This window comes from Argentina anserina, chromosome 1 (genome assembly GCF_933775445.1).
Source record: "Argentina anserina chromosome 1, drPotAnse1.1, whole genome shotgun sequence".
NCBI classification, from domain to species: Eukaryota; Viridiplantae; Streptophyta; class Magnoliopsida; order Rosales; family Rosaceae; genus Argentina; species Argentina anserina.
Genome location: NC_065872.1, coordinates 23,512,511 through 23,534,660, shown reverse-complemented (window position 1 = coordinate 23,534,660; position 22,150 = coordinate 23,512,511). Strand labels below are relative to the sequence as shown.

The 22,150-nt window shown below is 36.3% G+C and overlaps 3 protein-coding genes across 3 annotated transcripts; all 3 read left to right on the top strand.

The window, feature by feature from the left end:
• Positions 1–6,473: 6,473 nt before the first annotated feature.
• LOC126788802 (plant cysteine oxidase 1-like) lies at positions 6,474–9,235 on the top strand. The gene is made up of 5 exons (XM_050514817.1): positions 6,474–7,145; positions 8,040–8,161; positions 8,293–8,440; positions 8,560–8,763; positions 8,928–9,235. Exons 1-5 carry the CDS (start codon positions 6,884–6,886, stop codon positions 9,044–9,046), a joined length of 855 nt encoding a protein of 284 aa, XP_050370774.1. The 5' UTR covers positions 6,474–6,883; the 3' UTR covers positions 9,047–9,235.
• Positions 9,236–11,843: 2,608 nt separating this feature from the next.
• Positions 11,844–16,894, top strand: LOC126788422 (probable inactive leucine-rich repeat receptor-like protein kinase At3g03770). The gene is made up of 9 exons (XM_050514414.1): positions 11,844–12,031; positions 12,139–12,264; positions 12,620–14,078; positions 14,344–14,477; positions 14,996–15,236; positions 15,597–15,802; positions 15,889–15,941; positions 16,116–16,224; positions 16,487–16,894. The coding sequence occupies exons 3-9, from the start codon at positions 12,743–12,745 to the stop codon at positions 16,757–16,759; spliced, it is 2,352 nt and encodes a 783-aa protein (XP_050370371.1). The 5' UTR covers positions 11,844–12,031; positions 12,139–12,264; positions 12,620–12,742; the 3' UTR covers positions 16,760–16,894.
• Positions 16,895–17,911: 1,017 nt separating this feature from the next.
• Positions 17,912–18,702, top strand: LOC126804362 (LOB domain-containing protein 20). The gene is made up of 2 exons (XM_050531963.1): positions 17,912–18,313; positions 18,382–18,702. Exons 1-2 carry the CDS (start codon positions 17,912–17,914, stop codon positions 18,700–18,702), a joined length of 723 nt encoding a protein of 240 aa, XP_050387920.1.
• Positions 18,703–22,150: the final 3,448 nt, after the last annotated feature.

The window sequence follows — 22,150 nt, the reverse complement described above, 5'->3', positions numbered from 1 at the left end:
TTAAGACTATCGTGAATTATCAAAAAATATCTTAAAACTTTGGTAAAAATCAAGAATGACACACGAAATCAGATCAGTTACCATAAGAAATATCAGGACTTAAAAAAAATGAAATTACTGTTGATATTTCGACAAACGTTTTTCGATTTTTAGTCCTTAATTCAAATCAGCTTAGAGATAATCTTTGCTTCGAGCCAAGTACATCCGTATGGGATGATGACATTTCCATTTTAAGTATCACTACCAATTACATGAATTTTCAATTTTTTGGTATATTCTACTTAGAATCAAAGACTCAAGTAAGACTCTATGAAGTACCCTTGTCGGATACTCGAGTTTGGTGAGTCATTGTAATTTAGATTTTGACATGATAAAATATGCTTAGGGTGTGAGGTTTGAGTTTGTCTACTATAAGGGCATCTGCAACAAATTCTCTATAATTCTTTATTTTTTAAAGATAATTTCTATAAGTAGCAAAATTCAAAATCTCCACAAGATCAACTCCAATAGTTTCTCTATTTTGCGGATACGTATTATTAAAGAAAATTTATTACTGTTTTTATAGATTCATATCTAATTTCATAATTTTTTACATTTATTACTTTTTTTTTTTTGCATGCTTAGGCCCCAAGCCCCCCTATGCCTTTGATGTCGTAAAGTCAACTTTTAATTTGTATTGATTTTGAGAATTTTTGTTTTTTTATGTGTTATAATGTGTAAGAATTTATTACTTTTACTATCTCAATAATTTTGTAGATTGCTATAAATTTAGAGAATCAACTCTTATTTTTCATCTATTTCTATATTTTGGAGAATAAGATGAATAAGCTGTTGGAGTGGAAAAAACTCAATATTTTACATAAGTTGTCGGAGATGTTGTAACATATTTAATAACCTATTTAATAATTCAACATGATGTTGACATGACCCAATCTACCCGTCGTATTTTAAGCTAGTTAGCATTTAAAAATAAAATAAAAAGACAATAAATTATATAAAAACAAAACTGAGGAATATATGGAGCGATACCGCAAATTGAAAGAAATTTAAATACAAAAAAGTGCACAAACACATTTGTAAAAGTTTAATAATAAAAAGATAATAAGACACATAAAAACGTTAGAATCAAGAGTAACCAAATGACTAGATGTCAAACAACATTGCATACATCTTTAAAGGGGTTTTGATAATTAAGGGCATTTGGAGACCCAAAATGTTCATTAGAGCTCTTAGTTTGGGTTTTTGATAAATAAGGGTCAGTGCAAAACCTCTACCATTTTAAGTTCAATTTATTACAAGAGTGCCACTTTATTGGTTGTTGTCATTACATGCGTTATGTTGAGTGATGACTCCTCTTTCAAATTGAAACCTCTCTCTCTCTCTCTCTCTCTCTCTCTCTCTCTCTCTCTCTCTCGAACCCAGCCACCATCTATGCCGTCACCTATGAGGATCACACATATATGACGGAAGAGTCAACCACACCTCGTCGGTGTCAGCGTCGCCATTAAAGCTATTGTCAAGGTTTGTTTGTTTCGCTTATTTGGCAAACCAGAGACTGCGTCAAATTGATCAAGGCCTCAAGGTTTAGCGCATGGCTTCCGTCGACAAATTGATCAAGGCGTTCACAATCATGATTTAGATCAGCCAACTATGAGGTTGCTCCAACGATGCATCCGATTTCAGGTTCCTTCAATCCAACACATAAGGTTGTTTATGGTTTTTTTTATCTCATATTTGATTGATTATCTATGAATATGGATATACGTATTGTTTTGATTGCTCAAGGCCTCTGGTTCAATTGGTATTGTTTAATGTGTTCATGATTATTTGAAGAAACTTGTCTCATTGCGTTACAGTATTCACGGTAAAATTCATAGATCCAATGATAGTATCTAATCTGTTTTCTTTGATGTTATGTATGACCATGGTGCCATATTCTTTTGTGAATGATTTTGTAACCAATACTATAACTGGTATGTAACAGCCCTTGTAACTATGATAGCATAAGTACTGTATTGGTAACCATCTATGTAACTATGTTAGTAGTTGTGTTTCTATTAAGTAATTGTTTGATAACTGTGTAACTACTACTTTCTTGTAGGTGCGATATTGAGAGATGCAACAGGTTCAATTGGTAACTATCTAAGTAACTGTGTTCTGCAACTGTGTGATTACTATTTGGTAACTGTTCTCCTAGCATTTTGTATGTCTGTGTACATATCAGGTTACATTAATCTCTTTTTTCTTATATATGCAGAATAAAATAGCCCTAAAACTAGGCAGTAGAAGAAAAAAGGACGTTAGTAGCAATGATGATGATAGATATCACGAGCTACAGACAAAGATAGTTTTTTGAACTCAATTGCGAATTGTAGAAGCAGCATTAGCATGAGAGTTTGTACCTCATTCTAGCATGTTGGTAAATGTACATGTAACCACCATCAATACCATATAACTATTAGTATTAAGTAACTATTTCGGTAACTGTATTGACTATTGAGTTTACTGTCTATGTAACTGTTACGATAACTGTATTGACATGAATAACTATCTTGGTAACTATTCATGTAATGAATAACTATATCGGTAACTTTATTAACATAAAGTAACTATTTGGGTAACCTTAACCGTGTTAGCAAATACTCATGTAACTATTCAAGTAACTAATTAGTCTTGTAACTACTGATAGGAGCACAAAGTGTGACGTTATTAATGCATTTATGCCCTATTCTTACTCTTTGTTACCTCTTATTTAGTATGTTTTAGTTTCTTTTGTATGAATAAGTGTCTAGGTAGAGCTAATATCGATTATGAGTGAATTGATGATGAAATCGTGCTAGATGTTAAAAATCCTTGTTGAGATATGATTTCTTGTTCAAGTAGGATTCACCATTTCCTATTTCTTTGTTTCTAACGTACTTATTCTTATTAGGAAATACAAATCCATGTTGAAGAAAGAAATGAATCCTAGTTGCGCAAGGAATAAGGAGAGGTCGTGCGTCATTAATGGTTTCCTATTGAGAGTTGGATTCTAAAACCAAGTTGGAGATGGATTTCCAAGGTGTATATGAAGATATTTTCATACATATAAATCAGAAATATTAAAAAGAAGAAGATATGCACTTAAAACCCAATCCATGCAAAAAGCATAAAGCTGTCAAGATTCGTAGTCCAACTTTGACGGGCTCCTCTGGACGGCTCGGATCGAATTAGAAGATATACCATATATGGATAGAAAGCTGTGTGAGTCTAGTTTCTGTAGGATTTAGAATCAAATCAATATCTTATTCCTAGATGGAGATATGACCGAATCATTACTCAGAGGTCCAGTGAGCTTGGTGGAATTATCTCAACCATTGATTTGCTTTTGATACAAGGGCTTTGAGGGAAACTTGGGACCTTGTTTCTCCTACATAAAAAGCACAGATCTATATTAGAATCATCTTAAATTTCTGCACCAAATAATGTCAAAGAAGACATGCAGCAAATAAATGAGAAGAGGTAAGAAAGTCAAAGAAGACATGCAGCAAATTAATGAGAAGAGGTAAGAAAATTCAAACAAGACTGCAACAATTAAGATTCTTGATGCCTCCCTAATTCAAATGAAGAAATTTTGGCAAAAGAAATCAGCATTAAATGAGGAAGAAGATATGCAATTAATGTACAATCCTTATAGAAATCTGAATTCTGGCAGTGCATGTCATCCAACTTTGACGGACTCCCCTAAATAGCTCACAATGATTCAGACAATGCATAATATATGGATGGAAAGCTACGGAAGTCTATATTCAAATGTCGTTGGAATCACATCAATATCTATTTTCTAGAGAAAGTTATGGCCACAACAAGCCACAAATGTCAGATCTGCCTAATTGAGAAAATCTAGGAAACCTAAACCAATTTGGTTTGAACTTTGTGGACTTTGTGACGAGCCTCCCTTGGGTTTCTTCCTCTATATATAGCACCTCATTTCTACATAAAAATATTATCAACCTTGCACAAAAGTATAGCCAAAGCTCTGCCTAAACACTTTCATTCACCAAGAACCATAGAATCTGAATTCACCACCTTTCACCATATTTTCTGTCCAAAGCTTAGGAGCATAGGATACCATACTCTTGAAGATTTCATGCTACCTTATTAAGGAACCTTGGGAGGAGAATTATAAAGTGTAACTTTATGATCTTCATGTTTAGTTTTCGGGTTTTTATTTTCTTGTTCTTGGATGATTTATATTTAGGTTTTGTTAAAGTTATTTGTATTCTTGTCTATGAGATATTTGTAACTTTTGAATGACATGATGAATTAAGGTTTTCAATTTTAATTCAATGATTTTAGGTTTTATGCCATGAGTTTATGTTCTTGATTAATTTTCGGTGTGTTCTTATATTGCATGTGTGAGTAAGACAAGTAGTTGATGTTACATATGTTAATCATTCAAAGTTGAAAATGATTTTGATACAAGTAGTTGATTAGTTGTTTGTTCTTTATTCTTCCACCGATTATGATCTTAAGTTCGACATTGGATAGGTGCTTAAACATGTTGATTTCTCTATGTGATACGTTTGACTTGTTCGTTTATTGATCATGTAACTACTTAGGTAACGTGATATGTAACTTCGAAGTAACTAGTCATTGGTCATGTTACAGATTATTTGTAGTGTGCCGCTGCACGACAACATCACATGTTTGATCATGTCACTAGCTCATGTAACTGGTCTTGTAAATGATTATGTAACTAGTCATGTAGCTACTCAAGTAACTGATCATATAGCTAACCACATATATAACTAGACATGTAACTACATTGGTAAATGAAGCAGCAACTACTAAGCTACTCAAGTAACTGATCATATAACTAGACATGTAACTGTATTGGTAACTGGAGCAGTAACTACCAAGCTATTGGCCATGTTGTTGATTTTGGAAATGAAACTGGAGCAGTAACTGATGTACTGTTGTCTAAGCTATTAGGTAACTATAATGATAATTGTAGCAGTATGGTATTAAACCCAACACTGTACTTCAATATATTGACCAAAATACCTCGATTTGAAAAGAAACAAGCCACAATATGAAACTGAAGAATGTAGGAGTTACCACACCATGAATCAAAATAGAAATTGTCAATAATTAAATGGCTAGGTAGACATCAGTACCTTAGTAAGTGAAAAATAACTCATTGTAATATTACCACACCATTAACACTAGCAACATTCCTAAACGCTAGGTTTTTCTACATTCACAAGCTCATTGAGAACTTTTATCAAACACCTTATATGCATTAATTCATAAACACATGAAAAAACAGCATTTAAGCAAGGTCAATGCCGAGGGGCTATCATTGAATTATACAACAATCAAAGCATCATATATATTCAAGCTCATAACTAAACAATCAGATTTGAGATAAAAAAAATCATAAACAACCTTGCTTCAACATGATTGTGAATCGATGGAATTTGATGCTTGATGCGTCGATCACTGAAGCTAAGACTCATATTATCACCAATTTTGAGAGGATAACTATGGAGGAGTCAAGGTTGATGTCATGTTTCCGATCTAGTATCAGGAGATATAGTATGCTGAGCCATCGTCGTTCTTGACCACTTAGTTGTAGTTCCTAAAAACTCAAGCTTTAGCCTAGCCTCCTCCTTCTCCTCTTGTTCCATCGCGAGCAAAGTCATTGGAGTCGGTGCTGAAGCCGTAGATCGCGAGAAAGGTGTCGGTGGTGTTTTAAGTGAGGATGAGAGATGAGAAAGGTCGGAGGAGATCTCATTGGCGAGTTCGGTGGCTCAGATAGTGATTTGGTCCAGAGAGAGAGAGAGGTTCAAAAAAGAGAAATGAATCAGTTTGGTAGGAGTAAAAATCATGTTACGAGTGAAAATTAGGTTAAAAAATGGCATAAGGAGTATAAATGTCATATTAAAACTGAAAATTGCCCCATTTTATCATTTTGTCAAAAGAATGTATCATTTTATCATTGACACTCTTTAATAAGGGACATTTTTATCAAGTGATAAACTAGGATCTTTTTTTAACATTTTGATCTTGAAACGACCCTTTAAAATAATTTCTTCATCTTTAAAACTGTGTGTGATTTTTTAGACAATAATCGTAATCGTAATCGTAATCGTAATCGTAACGGGGGAGGTAAACTCTACTAGATTTGATCGGATAACGAGATATGACAGAGAGAGAACAAAGGTGACCAAATGTAAGCGGGCTTGGCCTGGCTTTAAGGACAAAGCCCACGCAAATCTGGTTTCAGCATGGGGCTAATAGATAATGACAATGCTCTGTTTCATGTTGTTTATACAGTCTCTTTTGTTCTTTTTTGTTGTTGTTTTTTCTCGCTTGTGTGGATTTGTAAATATAATGGGCTACTGGGACTACTGCATTTTGTCATTTGGTGAGTTAGGCGGCCTTCAAAAGTTGGGATTCCCAAAACCAGGGGTCGGGCAACCGCCAGTTTCAACTCAATCTATGGCCTCTGGGGGCACCACTTCACCTCATTTTCCTTAGTTTTTCCCGAAACTGCATCCGAACTTATAATTCAACAATGTCGCCCCTGGTTTTGGTTCTGCTCTCCACCCCGACTTCCCTCATTTGGCTATTTATATTTAAATCTCCCACCCCGGTTCCTCCTGCCATACCCAGAAATAGTATAGCACCTGTAACTCTCTCATTTCTACAGTTCCTGGTATATTCCCATTCGGTTTATACGTCTTCCGACACATCTCATTCCCTTCCGCATTTGAGCAGACACCCAGATCAATTTGACAGCCCAGAAAGGAAGAAGCTAGTTACGTACCATACCTATCGATCAGTTTGTTTTGTATGGTGTTGAAAGTTGGAGATCGAGGCATCAATTGATATCTTAATGGAGGGTGGTGGGTTGGTAGAGCAGGCTAGGGATCATCATCACAATAAGGTTAATGTTGCTGGGCATCATCATCATCATGTTGGTTATATGAAGAGTAAGGTCATAAGGAAAAGAAAGAATTGCAGCAAGAACAGGAAGGTTAAGCATTCTTCTTTTGATTCTGCCCTGCAGCGGCTCTTTGTTTCGTGTAGAGACGTGTTCAAGGGCATTGGAACTATTCCTTATCCTCACCATGTGCAGGAACTGTGCAGCATTCTAGGTAAGTTACTATGATTGATTTGATTTTTATGCCTTCATCTGTTCTATTTTGGTCCAAACTCGAATTGTGTATATTCAATAGCTTTGCTATATATAGATCAGCACATATGCTTTTGCCATGAGAATTAACGCAGAAGAATGATTCTTTTGTTTGGACTCAGTTTATAATGACGCTCTAAGTTGCGAATTGAATCACTTCTTTTACAAATGGTGCTAGGATAAATGTTGCTTCTTTTTTTGGCAATAATTGAAAATAAATCCATTGATACGGTGGTACGACCGTACAAGGTCAAGCTAGGTTGTCCTGTGACAACTCCATTAGAAGCTCGGAGCTCATTCATGAGTGCCTTGAAAAAATGAGAGCAAAGAACTAACTACGTTTCTAAAACAATGAATTATTCGATATTTTCCTGAATTTGCTTCTTTTTGTAATTCAAATATTGGTCTTAGCCTCATTTGTCCATTTTGACTATATTAGGCATTGATCGGTCCCGTTGCATCAGAAATTAGTTTGTGTCGAGTTTGGACCTAGCTGGTTTTGATTTGCTTGTTGTAAAGAATATGTCTGAGCGTATAAAAACTAAAACAAAAAATGTCTGAGTTGTTTTAGTAACTATGTTATAAATGTGGTGAAGATGGGTTATAGTATTTTGATGTCAGCCAGAAGAAAAAAAATTTCCTCTTCTGTGTAAGCCATGCATACTTTGGTGGTTTAGAAAATGCTAGCAAGCAGTGAGATATGAGAATCAGTATCTTTATCATGTGTATATTACATGACAGAGACATTAATCTTTTACAAATGACCACCATCGATTGTAGCTCTCAAACTGGTTTTTGATGGTATACAATAGATTGGCTAGTTAGTAACTCACTCGGTTTCATAATCTTTGTGTAGATAAAATTAAGCCAGAAGATGTTGGGCTAAGCAGCAATTTGCCGTTCTTTAAGCCTGAAACTAAGGTCAAAGGGAATCTAAGGGTAACATATACGACAATATACAAGTGCAGTAACTTTTCGGTAAATACCACTGCTTGCTTCTTTGCACTGCGCTTTTAAATCCCACTTATTTTGTTCGCCATGAGCCTCATATATGGTTTGAGTTTAAATTGCTTCTCTTAATAGTTAATATTTGTTGTATGTGCATGCAGCTGTGCTGTTTCTTTATTCCAGCTACTGGTGTTATCCCCCTGCATAACCATCCGGGAATGACTGTTTTCAGTAAGCTTCTACTGGGCAAGATGCACATCAAATCATATGATTTGGTTGACCCCATCAAGAATTCAGATGTTTCTCAATGTTAGCCTCTCTTAATTTTTTAAACCCTCTAGGCTTGTGTGTGGAATTTGTTGATAGATGAATCAAGTACTATTAACATTATCCTCACTTAAATTTGTTGATGGTTTATTGATTTGCAGTGAGATTAGCAAAGTTGAAAGCAGATAGCATATACACTGCCCCTTGCAATACATCAGTACTATATCCAACAACTGGTGGCAACATCCACGCCTTCACTGCCATAACTCCTTGTGCAGTGCTTGATGTGTTTGGACCTCCCTATTCCAAAGAAGATGGCCGGGACTGCTCATATTACAAAGAACATCCCTATGATGCTTATTCAAGTAATTAACTAGTCAATTTATTAAAAGAACTTTTAATTTCTTGACCATCTTATTGACGTTGATCATCATGACAACTATCCTATTTGGAAGTTGGTATTATTATGAAGCAATCATGTTCGAGTCTACAATTAACAAGGAACTGATCTGTCCATGTTTGAATGCAGATACAACAGTAGTTGAAGAGGAAGGCGATTATGGTTGGTTGGAAGAGATTGAGGTGCCTGATAACTCAGAAATGGATGGAATCGAGTACTTGGGTCCCGGGATAATTGAGTCTATATAGTTGCTTGGTCGAACGAAAAGACCTTGGAAACAAGGAAGCCTAACAAAAGAAAGGCTTCAGAAAACCACATGTTGTTGTTGGTTATGGTAGATTGTAGGAGGCTGCTCCTAGTTCTTTTTAATTTTTCTTAATGTGATATAATTTAGCATTACGTACTCGGTGTCAGATATATGGATTAGCACTTCTTTACCCTTTTTTTTTGGGGAGAGAAAAGCACTTCGAAGTGCCCTCGTTTGCTCTTTATTTCGTAAATTGGCTAGAAAGAAGACCATCCAAATATATTATAGTACTAGAGCAGACAACAATGTTAATCGAATCATAAAGTACTAACAAACGAGTTTTTGATGAATCGGATCCGTATAATACGTGCTTTACACCCAAGGATTGCAGACGCGTATCAATACAAAGAGAAAACAAATAACTCCTCAAATCATATTAGCGAATCAATATCCTAGGCCACTGCTGCAAACTGCCAATATCAACCTTGGCCACGCCACACCACCGCCAGCTACTGAAGAGCCATCAAAATCTTCAACTTAGAGCCAATATTGGAGAAAAACCCTAAGTTGCCTCCAACATCTTCCCTGCCAATGTCAATTGTGTATTTCACACTGCGTTGTACGGTAATCGGTTCAGAGTGAGTATGGTAGTAAATGAAAGAGCGAGAGATCTTTCCAACAATACCAACCATACTCAAATCAGTCGCCCGATAACAAAGTTTTGGCCGAAGTTAGAAAAAGTAGAAAAAAGATGAAGAAGATGAGTGTGAGAAAGAGCAAAACAAGTGAAAAAAAAAACTGTTTTCTAATTTTATTTAAACCTTGTTGACCATTATTTAATTTTTATTTAGGACATATTTACTAATTAGGAAAGAGAATGACTCTATAAGGAGTGACTCACATTCCCCCATAAAATTGATGTTTACCAACCTTCGTCTTTAAGAGAGAATTAATTTTTTATTTCAAAATTATCCTCATCAATTATTGATAATCCAGAAATGCCCCTATAATTATATATGATTCTTATTTTGGATTCTGATTCATACATGTTAGTAAACACATAAAATAGAATCAATCCTATTATTGATTATGATACCGGATTACAAGTAAATACAAGGATGTGAAATTGGGAATGACTCATCTCACATTCCTTCTCTATCTTATTCCTTGCCAATCCCATTACATATTAGTAAACATACCCTTAAATTAGATGATCATCTTATAATTAGGAAAATTTGATTAACAATTATATAAGGATTAAATACTTGTAACACCTTATACTTTAGGTGTAAAAATAGTTTTGTCTTTCTACTTTCAAATTTAATATGTATATCCTTCAACTATTATTTTTAACAGTTTTGTCCATTCCGTTAGTTGACCGTCAAAAAATTCCGTTAAGCCGTTAAAATATCTAGAATACCCTCAATTCAAATCAGATTTTTTCCTTTCTTTTTCTTCTGCCTTTTTTATAATCTCTTTTGATTTTTCTTTTTATTTTTCATATTTTTAAATTTAATTCATCATATGTGCTATCAAATATATATAATTGTATGATTAAATACTTATGACACCTTATACTTTTAACTCTTATTTGTCACCTTATACTTTAACCCCATAAGCACAAAAAAAAAATTTCTTTCTTTCTTTTTTTTTATAAATATTTTTCTTTAACACTTTTATTAATACTATTTCTCTCTAGGTTAATACTAAGAGGATTTTTTATGATGAACTAATGAGAAATTTGACATTTTATGTTGATAGCACTGTCATATTATATTTATATAAATAAATAAATAAATATATTTGATAATTTGTGTTGATTACAATTATATATATTTGATAGCACATATGGTGAATTAAATTTAAAAACAAGAAAAATAAAAAGAAAAATCAAAAGAGAAAATAAAAAAGGCAGAAGAAAAGAAAGAAAAAAATCTGATTTGAATTTGGGGTGTTCTAGACATTTTAACGGCTTAACGGATTTTTTTGACGGTCAACTAACAAAATTGACAAAGCTGTTAAAAAAATAAGAATTGAATAAATACAAATTAAATTTGATATACATAAAATATAAGGTGTCACAAATATTTTATTCATTATATAATTTAAGTTCGACACTTGGTATTTATAATCTGTCCTAAATTTTTTAATTAAATTCCACGTGAAAGTAAAATTGGGAGGGAAGACCATTAGGTATTCCGATGTGATGCTGCTACCTTAACATCGAAAAATTCCTCGGGAACTTGGACCATGGGGACAGCTGATCTTCAGTCATACAGTATTTGCTCTTACTTGCTCATGGAAAACATTAGATTTCCCTTCCGGTTAAGTTTGTTTTCCGGCCAAATTACAATGGAGGAGAGAGAGAGGAAAGAGGCGGCAAAAGCAGTCGAAGATCATGTAAACAGTGGGCCAGACGACATCACAATGTGACAAGAGACCATGGAAAGCCAAAGCTCGCGAGACCCAGAAGAAAGCGAAAGCTTACATTACAGCTAGTGCCTGCCTACCTTTTATTCTAGCATATTTCCGATATTTATTTTATATCTCTATATCTATATGTATTACTGTATGTGGGTTCCAATCATTTGAATCCAATGCAGTTCCTACTTCCTAGTGCACTCCACAATCAGAGCATTATAGCTTTCTCACACAGAGAAACCCAAAAAGCCACCCTTCTTCCCTGTTAGAATCTCTCTCTTTTCTCTTTTCAGTCTTTTGCTTTTAGTTCCAGTCCAACTATGGCTTCCCTTTCATAAAGCATATCTGAAAATAAAGAGAGAAGAATGATGGCTTTGTGGGGGGTTTATTTTCGAAAGAAAAAGAACACGAATGTGGGAGTGTTTGTTTGAACTTTGTTTGTCGCTGGATGTAGATTGTCTTGTTGTGACTGTGAATCTGTGATGCAAACAGAAAATGACTTCTGGAGAAGAAACTCAGTTTACATTTGTCTGCTAGGAACATGTCGAGGGGATAACTGAAAGAGGTTGTCTTTTGAATGAGTGGTTCGAAATATTTTCTGGTGTTACTAAAGCAGTTAATATTTCTTTCTTTTTCTCTGGAGATTAATTTAGAGTTTTTCTTTTCTTTCAGTTCAGAGATTGTAGGAATTTGCTGCAGGTGGTCAGCAAGTACCGACTTCATTTGGAAATCAAAATCGTTAATTTAGCCGAGAGGCTTTCGTGTGCTTCTGGAGGTGTAATTGGCCAATTTGTTGAGGTAAACCTTCATGAATCCTTACTAGCTATATCCAGTTGGGATATAATAGGAGCCACTCGCAACGCGAAAATTAAGTATAAATTGCTTTCATTACTTCTTGTACAAATCTTGATAGAAATATGTCAACCTCAAGTTGTTGATAATGTCAAGTTACATTTGGCACTAACTTTTGTCTCACTGATCTGTTCCAATGCTGACTTTAATCCTAATATATGACTATAGAACTGCATACACATATAAAATCTTTAAGTATGATGCTAATATACATGATTGTAAGGATTTATTTTTACAATGTTTGAATCTCAATCTTCAGACGTATTAAAAATGCTTTTATATGATGTTGATATGATTGCAGGGGTCTGTTATGCTACATCAAGCAGAGCTGTAGTGATTGGGATCAGTAATGCAGAGCATAGTCTCTCATTGAGAATATCCCTGCAGCTCGTCCAAACCTCCATTTGATTCTTCTTGTAGTGCCATGGCAAGAGTATCACCCCTTTTGATGCATTTGATTCTTTTTGTCATTCTATTTTCAGTCAGTCATGCCAAAGGCAATTCATCCTCCGAAGCTGTCACCCTTCTCAGAATTCAGCGACTTTTAAACCTTCCTGCTGTTTTCAGTAGATCATATAAATATTCAAATTTTTGCAACATTGAACCAAGTTTGTCTTTCACAATCATATGCTATGAAGGAAAAATAACCCAGCTGCATATAATTGGTGAAAAAAATGCTCCTCTCTTGCCAAAAAACTTCTCAATGAACCTGTTTGTCACGACTCTTGTCAGACTTCCTAGCTTGAAGGTCCTCACATTGGTCTCTCTTGGTTTATGGGGACCTTTGCCTGGTAAAATCTCAAAATTATCAGCATTGGAAATACTTAATGTTACTTCAAATTTCCTTTATGGTGTCATCCCTCAAGAGCTTTCATCACTGTCAAACCTGCAAACAATTGTTCTTGATGATAACATGTTTTCTGGACCACTTCAAGATTGGATGAGTTCATTCCCTCTTCTGGCTGTTTTTAGTGCAAAGAAGAATTTGTTGAATGCATCTTTGCCCAACACATTGAGTGGTTTGGAAAGTCTTCGAGTTCTTGGGCTTTCTCATAACCACTTGTTTGGGGAAGTTCCTGATCTTAGTGGTTTGACAAATCTTCAAGTTCTTGAATTGGATGATAATGCTTTTGGTCCTCAGTTTCCTAAACTTGGCAAGAAGTTGGTGACCCTTGTACTCAGTAAGAACAAATTTAGGTCTGGCATACCTGCTGAAGTGAGCTCCTATTATCAGTTAGAACGGCTTGATATTTCTTGCAATATGTTTGTCGGGCCATTTCCACCAACATTGCTATCTCTACCTTCCATAACCTATCTTAATGTTTCACAAAACAAACTCACAGGAATGCTTTTTGAAAATTTGTCTTGCAATGCTGAGCTTCAATCTGTTGATTTGTCCTCAAATCTGCTGGCTGGAAGCTTACCTACATGTCTTCTGTCGGATTCTAAGGACAATGTTGTCTTGTATGCTAGGAATTGTTTATCAGTTGGAAATCAGAGTCAACATCCACTTCCATATTGCCGCAATGAAGCATTAGCGGTTGGAATCATCCCAGAGAGAAGCAAGCAAAAAAGAGCTTCTAAATCAATTCTTGCATTAGGTATAGTTGGTGGGATTTTTGGAGGAGTTGTACTTGTCAGCCTAATTTTTGTTGCACATAGAAGAATGAATACCAACAAAGTAATGAAGAAGTCTCCAACAAGATCAATAACAGAAAATGCATCAAGTGGATATACCTCAAAGTTACTATCTGATGCAAGTAATCTCTCTCTCTCTCTCTCTCTCTCTCTCTCACACACACACACACACATAGAGACACATGGGTCCATAAGTAAGCAAACTGCAATTAGTTTCAGATGTGTATTAGTTTCAAAGTGCTTCTTTTCCCAGTAAACAGATCTCTTTAGCGTAGATAGTTGTGGCTGCAGATTGGAGATGAAAACAGACTAATAATCAAAATGCAAATTTAATGATATGAGTGAGACCGAATACTCATATTGAAAATTACTTTGCTTCACCTGAAGGATATATATCGCAAACAATGAAGCTGGGAGCGCTTGGCCTACCAAGTTATCGAACATTTTCATTAGATGAACTTGAGGAAGCAACAAACAATTTTGATACATCAACATTTATGGGTGAAGGCTCGCATGGGCAGGTATATATCATGAATCTAACCTTTGTAATGGAGCAGTATATGACTGATGAGTATTTTATGTTGTTGAATGCTACTTTGCTCGATCATTATTTAGAACTTTACAGAAAACTCTCCTTATAAATTTCTATAACTTTGATACAACCACGGTCAACTCTGGTAACCATATATAATTCTTTACAGCTTAAATAAATGACCATCCTGTTGCATGTGCTCCTTTTCTTATTGTTAAAATTATTCAGTTGCATATTTTCATATCTATAATGGTTTACTGATTTTGATCAGAAATATCAAGTAGTTTTATCTGTTTCCCTCTAATGCAAAGAAAATTTTGTTAAATTTTTTATTTTTTATAGCTTTTAATCGCCTAGGTTTATGTAAAACTGTAATTCATATGGAGTCATTAGTGTATATGGAAAGCATTCATTCTTTGTAGTTGGACTACCAGAACTATCTTTTGGTTTGTCAATAATAGCCTCATTAGAATATAACTCCTTTATTTGTTCTTCTGATTATCACAGATGTACAGAGGCCAGTTAAAGGATGGCTCTTTTGTAGCCATCAGATGCTTAAAACTGAAAACAACTCACAGTACTCAAAACTTCATGCACCATATAGAGCACATTTTGAAACTAAGGCATCGTCATTTGGTCAGTGCTCTTGGACACTGCTATGAGTGTTACCTGGATGATTCTAGTGTCAGCAGAATATTTCTTGTTTTCGAATATGTACCAAATGGCACACTAAGAAGCTGGATCTCTGGTAATTGATGAACTCCTTAATTTATTTTCAGGATAATTAATAGAAAATTACCAGTATAATTGCCTCATTAATTTTGTATTTCCTTTCCTTTTCTTTTCCTGAAGTAAACTCCTTTCATATGTCCTCCAGGGAATACTTTTTGTTTGTGGAGGTAACTTATTTGAATAGGAAATTGGCAAACTTTAATGTCTCCCCAGATAACATATAATTAACATATTTAATTCTTTTTATGTTCTTCGTGAGACTACACAGCAGGGGACACCAAACACCACTTGTCTCATCCATCCTGAACTTTTCGTATCTGTTTCATACATTTTGTTGTTGAACTTATCTATTTTTTTAACACATTTTATTATGTAGAGGGACATCCCAGACGTTCACTTACTTGGACTCAACGTATCTTAGCTGCAATAGGCATAGCAAACGGCATTCAGTTTTTGCAGACAGGGATCATCCCTGGTCTATATTCAAATAACCTTAAAATAACAGATGTTTTACTGGATCAGAATCTTGTTGCAAAGATTAGCAGTTATAACCTTCCGCTCCTAGAAGAAACTATTGAGCAGGTAAGTAGAAAGTTGCACTGCATTGGATTGTCAGTTTAATATTTAAAATCGTTGGAGTTGGATTTCAGTTCTCTTCATCTTTGTAGGTTGGTCAAGGAGTTTCTTCAGGTGCATCCACAAGTTCCCATGGTCGTGCAAGGTCTGCAATAGAAATTTTTTAATGGCTTAAGTTACATACATAACTACTTTAATAGATAGAGAGCTCTTGACCAACATCTCGTCACTGTTCGATAAGGACTATATATTAAATAATTTGCTAACACGTATGTGGCTATATGTAGTATTTTAATCAAAATAGTTTGTATCTTATTAGGATGAAACATGGTGCAACTGATGTTCATGATTTTGGAGTAATAGTGCTGGAAATGATAAAGGGGAGACCAGTCAAATCAAGGACTCAAGTCGGAGTTTTGAAAGATCAGGTAAAAGACATCTTCACTCTTTCTTGTAGTTTCTGCAGAATCTCCATTTCCCCATTTGGAAAACAAAAAGTAGATACTTATACCTGAAAGTCTGTGCGGTGATGAACTTCCGTAAGCTGTTATCATAAAAATAAACCAAATCTCAATTCTACATGCCTGGGTGAGTAATCTAACCATAATTTGGAACCCCAAAACAGGGTCGTGTGGTGTATATATTTGAAACAAAATTAACTGCTGCCTACTCATTTTTGACCGCATGCAGCTACAAGTGGTTATTGCAGCTGATGATGCAGCTCGTAGAAGTATGGTTGATCCACGAGTTAAGCAGACATGCTTGGCTCAATCATTGATGACGATGATGGAAATTTGTTTCAGGTGTCTGCATAACGAGCCAGCAGATAGACCTTCTTTTGATGATATTCTGTGGAACTTGCAGTATGCCGCACAAGTTCAGGATGCATGGCAGCAGGGAGAATGCCCGAGTAGTGATGGCTCTCCAATTTCACCTTCACAACCTCCACGCCTCACCTTTTAGCATATTGAAAGTTACCGGGGTTCCATAATCCTGAGTATCATATATATTTCTCCCTAAGTTTTTGATTCCTTGTGGAACAGATAAACATATACGCATGATGATTAAAATTATCAATCTGGTACCATTTGGCTACTGAACTTCTCCATACAATGTAGAGGGGAAAAAGGAAAAGAAGAAACTAGAACATAATTACTGAACAGCAGAAGGGGCAGTTACCTACATTCCCCAAAGAGATGGCTTCATCTTCCTCACTCAAGCAGTGTGATTGACAGTGTGAGCCATTGCCAGGCCATGCACTTTGAGTCCCACACGCCACGGGCAATACAAATCTTGTGCCCTTTCCATCAACAAAACATAACAGAACCCAACCAACCTTGTGCAAATTCCACCCAAACCAGACTCATTATATATATATATATATATATATAGTTCTTATCCAAAGTGAAGCTTTATTCTGAAATTTCAGAGTGAAGTTCCAATTTTGACACACTTTTCGGTCAAATTTTTTTACCATAAGCGATTCAATATTTAGGTATGCTATTCAAGATCATCTATACAAAATTTCATCTAATTCGGACATCGCTAATGTATTGAAATTAGATTAAATCAATGAATGAATTAAAACTGTTCAACATGAACCGTTCGTGTAAATATCAATTTTGAAAACTCAAACCATTGTCAAATTGGATTAAACTTTGTAGAGATGATCTTGAATAACATACTTAAATATTGAATCGCTTATAGTGAAAAAATTTGACCGAAAAGTGTGTCAAAATTGGAACTTCACTCTGGATAGGAACTATATATATATATATATATACATGCTCCAAACTAACACCAATTAGTACAATAATTAATTGTTCTAAAAAATATTCCTTGTCAGCCCTAAACCAACTTCACCAACCATAACGTCTCTTCCTCTCTGCGTTGCCAACGGTTTCACGAGAATAGTGTGCGCTTCTTTCCCTCCAGTAAAATGCTGCTGTTATATATGTAGCCTTTATATAAGGGGCTAAGCAGTGACTACCAGACAGCTAGCAACCACCGGCAGCATATATAGACTGTAAGACATACATAATCCACCCTCTACATTGAGTAACAGCAAGGCTCCACAGCTGCTAGACATTCTAGCAAGCTATAGCTAGCCTGCGAATGGCTGACCAACGACAAAGGAATCATCGTGGCACTTCTGAAAGCTGCCGTCGAAAGGTCACGTCCGCCGGCAATGGAAAGCAGCAGCGAACAGAGGTAGATCAGTATCATCACAAATCCAGCAGTACTGCGGCTTCAGCCCCGTGTGGAGCATGCAAGTTTTTAAGAAGGAAGTGTATTGGTGGTTGCATCTTTGCTCCGCATTTTGGATCAGACCAGGGAGCCGCGCGATTCGCTGCAGTGCACAAGGTGTTTGGCGCAAGTAATGTCTCAAAGCTTCTGCTGCACATACCTTTGAACCGCAGGCATGATGCTGTCGTCACAATATCCTACGAGGCTCAGGCTCGGCTCTCCGATCCGGTTTATGGTTGTGTATCCACCATACTTGCGTTACAGCAGCAGGTTAACAAAGAACATTATTAGATAAGTTGACCTGCTCGATAAGATTACTCACGCTACTTAATTTTCAGGTTGCATCTTTACAAACCGAGCTTGCGATGGTGCAAACTCAGCTGATAAACAGTAGATTTGCATTTGCAAATGCCATTCAAAGCTCACAGCAGCAGCATCACGAACAACAGCAAAATATGGAACTGTTGCAGCCGGCCTACTCCAACAACTCATCGGCTTCCACTAACCTAATCAACATGAGCAGCTTCACCTCTAATTTTCATAATCTCGCAGCTGAAACAGCACCATGTTCCCACAGCTTGGAGCCTCTTCTGCTCTCAAGACCTTCACAGGATGAAGACGATGAGCAACAAAGTCAAGTACCCCACCATTTTAACTAGTGATCATATACATAAATAGTTCACATAATGCCCACATATACAATCTGCTTTCTTCGACAAAGTCAAGCCTGATTAACCCTCAAATATATGAAGTGATCGAGTCCATGAACGTGATAGTCTCCTCCTCATTGCTATGATTAACGTATGTGATTGTAAATTTGGTTCAATAGTCGAGTCCATGAAGGTAATTACAGCAACAAAATCATGAACCGTGCGTTGCTTACCTTTTCTTTTAGTAAAAATCTGTTTTTGTGACACCCTAACCTAACCTTGAATTTAAATGAAAGAAAACATATTTGACAAATGACTAATCAAAGCCAAACACATTCTTTAACTACTTCATGGAGAGCAATAATCTCCGCCTGATTTGACGAAGTAGCAACTAGATATTGCTTAATGGATCTCCAAGATATCGTCGTCTTCCCAACGGTAAACACATAATCGGTTTGAAAACAAGCTTTGTGAGGGTTAGAAAGGTACCATGCATCAACATAACCAACTAATACATTGTTTGGAGTCTTTGCATCGGAGGATGGAACAAGAGAGGACAAATCCTTGTTCTCAGCACCGTACCGCAAACGACCTCCATGCCGTGGCTATCAGTGGCGCCGGTGGCAGGAGTGTCGATCACGATGTTCTCTCTGTTGTATGGGTAGAATAATCTCAAGTCAATGGATCATTTCAAGTACCGAAACAAATGTTTGTCATCATTCCAACGATGTAGCGTAGGCGCAGAGTTAAATATAGCTAACAAGTTCATTGTGAAATATATATCTGGTCTAGTGCATTGAGCTAGATACAATAGTCCCCAATTGCACTAAGGTATGAAACCTCAGAACCAAGAACCTTTTCATCATCTTCTTTAGGACGAGATGGATCTTTTTGATATCTAGACTTCAGACGACCACATGAGTTGACAATGGACGACATAGATCCATATTGAAACATCAGAGCCATTACAATACTTGAATACTTAAAGCTAGAAAAGTCAAAATGTGACTAATCAAAATCTAGAGTTTCCAATGAAGGTGTCAGAGGCTTAGTCTTAGGAACAAGAGGCTTGGGCTTAACAAAAAGTTGATGAGCTTCAATCTTCGGTTCTTCATCCACATAATGTGATTCTGGTTACAAAAACTTTTTGTAGGTAGAGTATGTCTTGATTATCTCTTTACTTGTGCGACAATCGCGATAAAAATGCTTGAAAGAACCGCATTTGTAGCATGTGGAGGTCGTGCACGGTAATATCCCATATCGGCCAACAGAGAGAGTGATGTGCATTATTTGTACATACCCACATCCATCTAACACGAGGTTTATTGGGGCTCAATGGCTTCGAAGGGGATGGGAACTCTGAAGTTAAGCTTGCTCTTGCTAGAGCAATCCCAAGATGGGTGACCTATTGGGAAGTTGCTCGTAAGCTCCCATAAACAAAACCGTGAGATTATGCCCAAAACGGACAATATCGAGTTACTACGGAGCGGTCCCGGGATGTGACAATTTGGTATCAGAGCCACTCTGCCGTGTGCCGTCGAGGATGTTGGACTTCCAATGGGGATGGATTGTAATATCTCACATCGGCCAACGAAGAGATGGTGATGTGCCAACGAAGGGGATGAGAACTCCGAAGTTAACCTTGCTCTTGCTAGAGCAATCCCAGAATGTGTGACCTACTGTGAAGTTGCTCGTAACCTCCCAGAAACAAAACCGTGAGAGCTATGCTCAAAGCAGACAACATAGTTTTACGGCGGCCAACAGAAGTTCAAAGACAAAGTGATTCAGACATCGACAAAAAACTTTGCCGTCGTCCCGGAGCAACCAACAAAGAAGAGGGAGAGCCCCCTTTGTGACTGAAGGTTCACGGCTGAGCCAAAGCCGCCGCCTCGCACCTCCTTTTTTGCTAGAGAGAGAGAAGGTCATTTTTTTCTTTTGGTTCTTTTTTACATTTATACATTCTTGTTTGCCTTAATGATTTCTTAATTCTTTATATCTATAGCAATTTAACCATATAGTGTACCCATGTTAGAAAATAATTGGACTTTTGATAGAATTATAATACGAAAACGTGAAGTACTAATCCTAGTTCAACATGGATAACTAAATACAGACAATCTCAGTTTCATATTGAATCAGTGTATTGATTCAATATGGTAAGTGAACCTATTCAATATCTATAACAAGATGCAAAGCAATATTACATTCAGTATCTAATTAGGATACTTGTGCCTAAAGGAATCCTTTAATTATGGAAGGAACTCTAGGCTTTAGGATCCTACCCTATATAAATAGATGGTATTGTCCGGGCATGTTATTCACCGTCATAATCAAGCGTAAATTCTGTCCATATCAGAGGCTTTAGGTAGTGAACTAACAAAAGGCAAAGCCTAGTACTTGTTGTTTCAGGTTGAGCAATTCGAGGGAGTCAATTAGAGGTGCAGATGGTAAGTTCAAGTTCTTGATCATATTGTTGTTTGATTGAGCATATGGATTTGGTGTGAATGCTTAGCATGTTTTATATAAGAATCAACAGATCATACTTAATCTTCTTATCTGCAGGCCCTGTCATTCTTTCTCTAAGGGTGGTGGCCGCTGCTAAAAGTTGGACTAGTTGTATTCACTGCACAGCTTCCTCTTAGTTTCTAATGAACATTGACCATTGCCGCTTTCACTGCTAGCTTTGTCGGCGCAGTGGTTTTGATCTCAGAGCTCCTTCATCAATCCATGCATGCATCTGCTCTTGCAATGCTTTAAAATGTGTAATCATGTGTTCTGCAACTTGCAACACAGAAAGGAAAATGCAGACCATCAAATCCTTGGACATTATATCTATTAACTCTCAGCTCAGTTAATCAAATGAACCATGTGAGTACTCTTTTTCTAAGGATTTTTTCAGACAAATGCAATGGTGAGTTGAAAAACATACTTCAGATGATATACAAAACGAAATTGACCATTGAAATTACCACAAGAAGTTGCCACAAACTTTGCAAAGCCATAATGTTGCGCCCAGCTATCCGTTTGGGGTAATTCTTTTTTTGAAATGATGTAGCTCGTCGAGATATATAGGATGGCGGAGGGTTCCGAAGGAGCCTTGTCAATATTTTGGTCAGAAATAGGACATTTTAAACATCTGAACTGCATTATTATGTTTGAAACACGTCACATGCTTTCTCAGCGACATTATCTTTATTATTTTGAAATGTGATGACAATTTCGACTTCAAGACATTGTAATTTATCTCATTTCACGTCCCAATCTATGCTCTTTTATGAGTGTAGTGGAGGCGGAGGAGATGCGGTTGAGACCTTATGAAGCTAGGTGAACATGGTTTTAGTAGATTGATTGTGCATAACCTTACGGCTGTGATGATACCAGCAATAATGCACCGAATCCCGTCAGAACTCCGAAGTTGAAGGGCCTTATGCTATTGTTAAAACTAAAAAACAAACAA

Excerpts from the sequence above, each read along its gene's own strand:
- LOC126788802 (XM_050514817.1), top strand. The coding sequence starts at position 6,884 with ATGGAGGGTGGTGGGTTGGTAGAGCAGGCTAGGGATCATCATCACAAT. Across the intron at positions 8,162-8,292 it reads ACAAGTGCAGTAACTTTTCG|CTGTGCTGTTTCTTTATTCC; the intron begins GTAAATACCACT and ends ATGTGCATGCAG. Across the intron at positions 8,441-8,559 it reads GAATTCAGATGTTTCTCAAT|TGAGATTAGCAAAGTTGAAA; the intron begins GTTAGCCTCTCT and ends ATTGATTTGCAG.
- LOC126788422 (XM_050514414.1), top strand. The coding sequence starts at position 12,743 with ATGGCAAGAGTATCACCCCTTTTGATGCATTTGATTCTTTTTGTCATT. Across the intron at positions 15,803-15,888 it reads TAGAAGAAACTATTGAGCAG|GTTGGTCAAGGAGTTTCTTC; the intron begins GTAAGTAGAAAG and ends TCATCTTTGTAG. Across the intron at positions 15,942-16,115 it reads AGTTCCCATGGTCGTGCAAG|GATGAAACATGGTGCAACTG; the intron begins GTCTGCAATAGA and ends GTATCTTATTAG.
- LOC126804362 (XM_050531963.1), top strand. The coding sequence starts at position 17,912 with ATGGCTGACCAACGACAAAGGAATCATCGTGGCACTTCTGAAAGCTGC. Across the intron at positions 18,314-18,381 it reads TACTTGCGTTACAGCAGCAG|GTTGCATCTTTACAAACCGA; the intron begins GTTAACAAAGAA and ends CTTAATTTTCAG.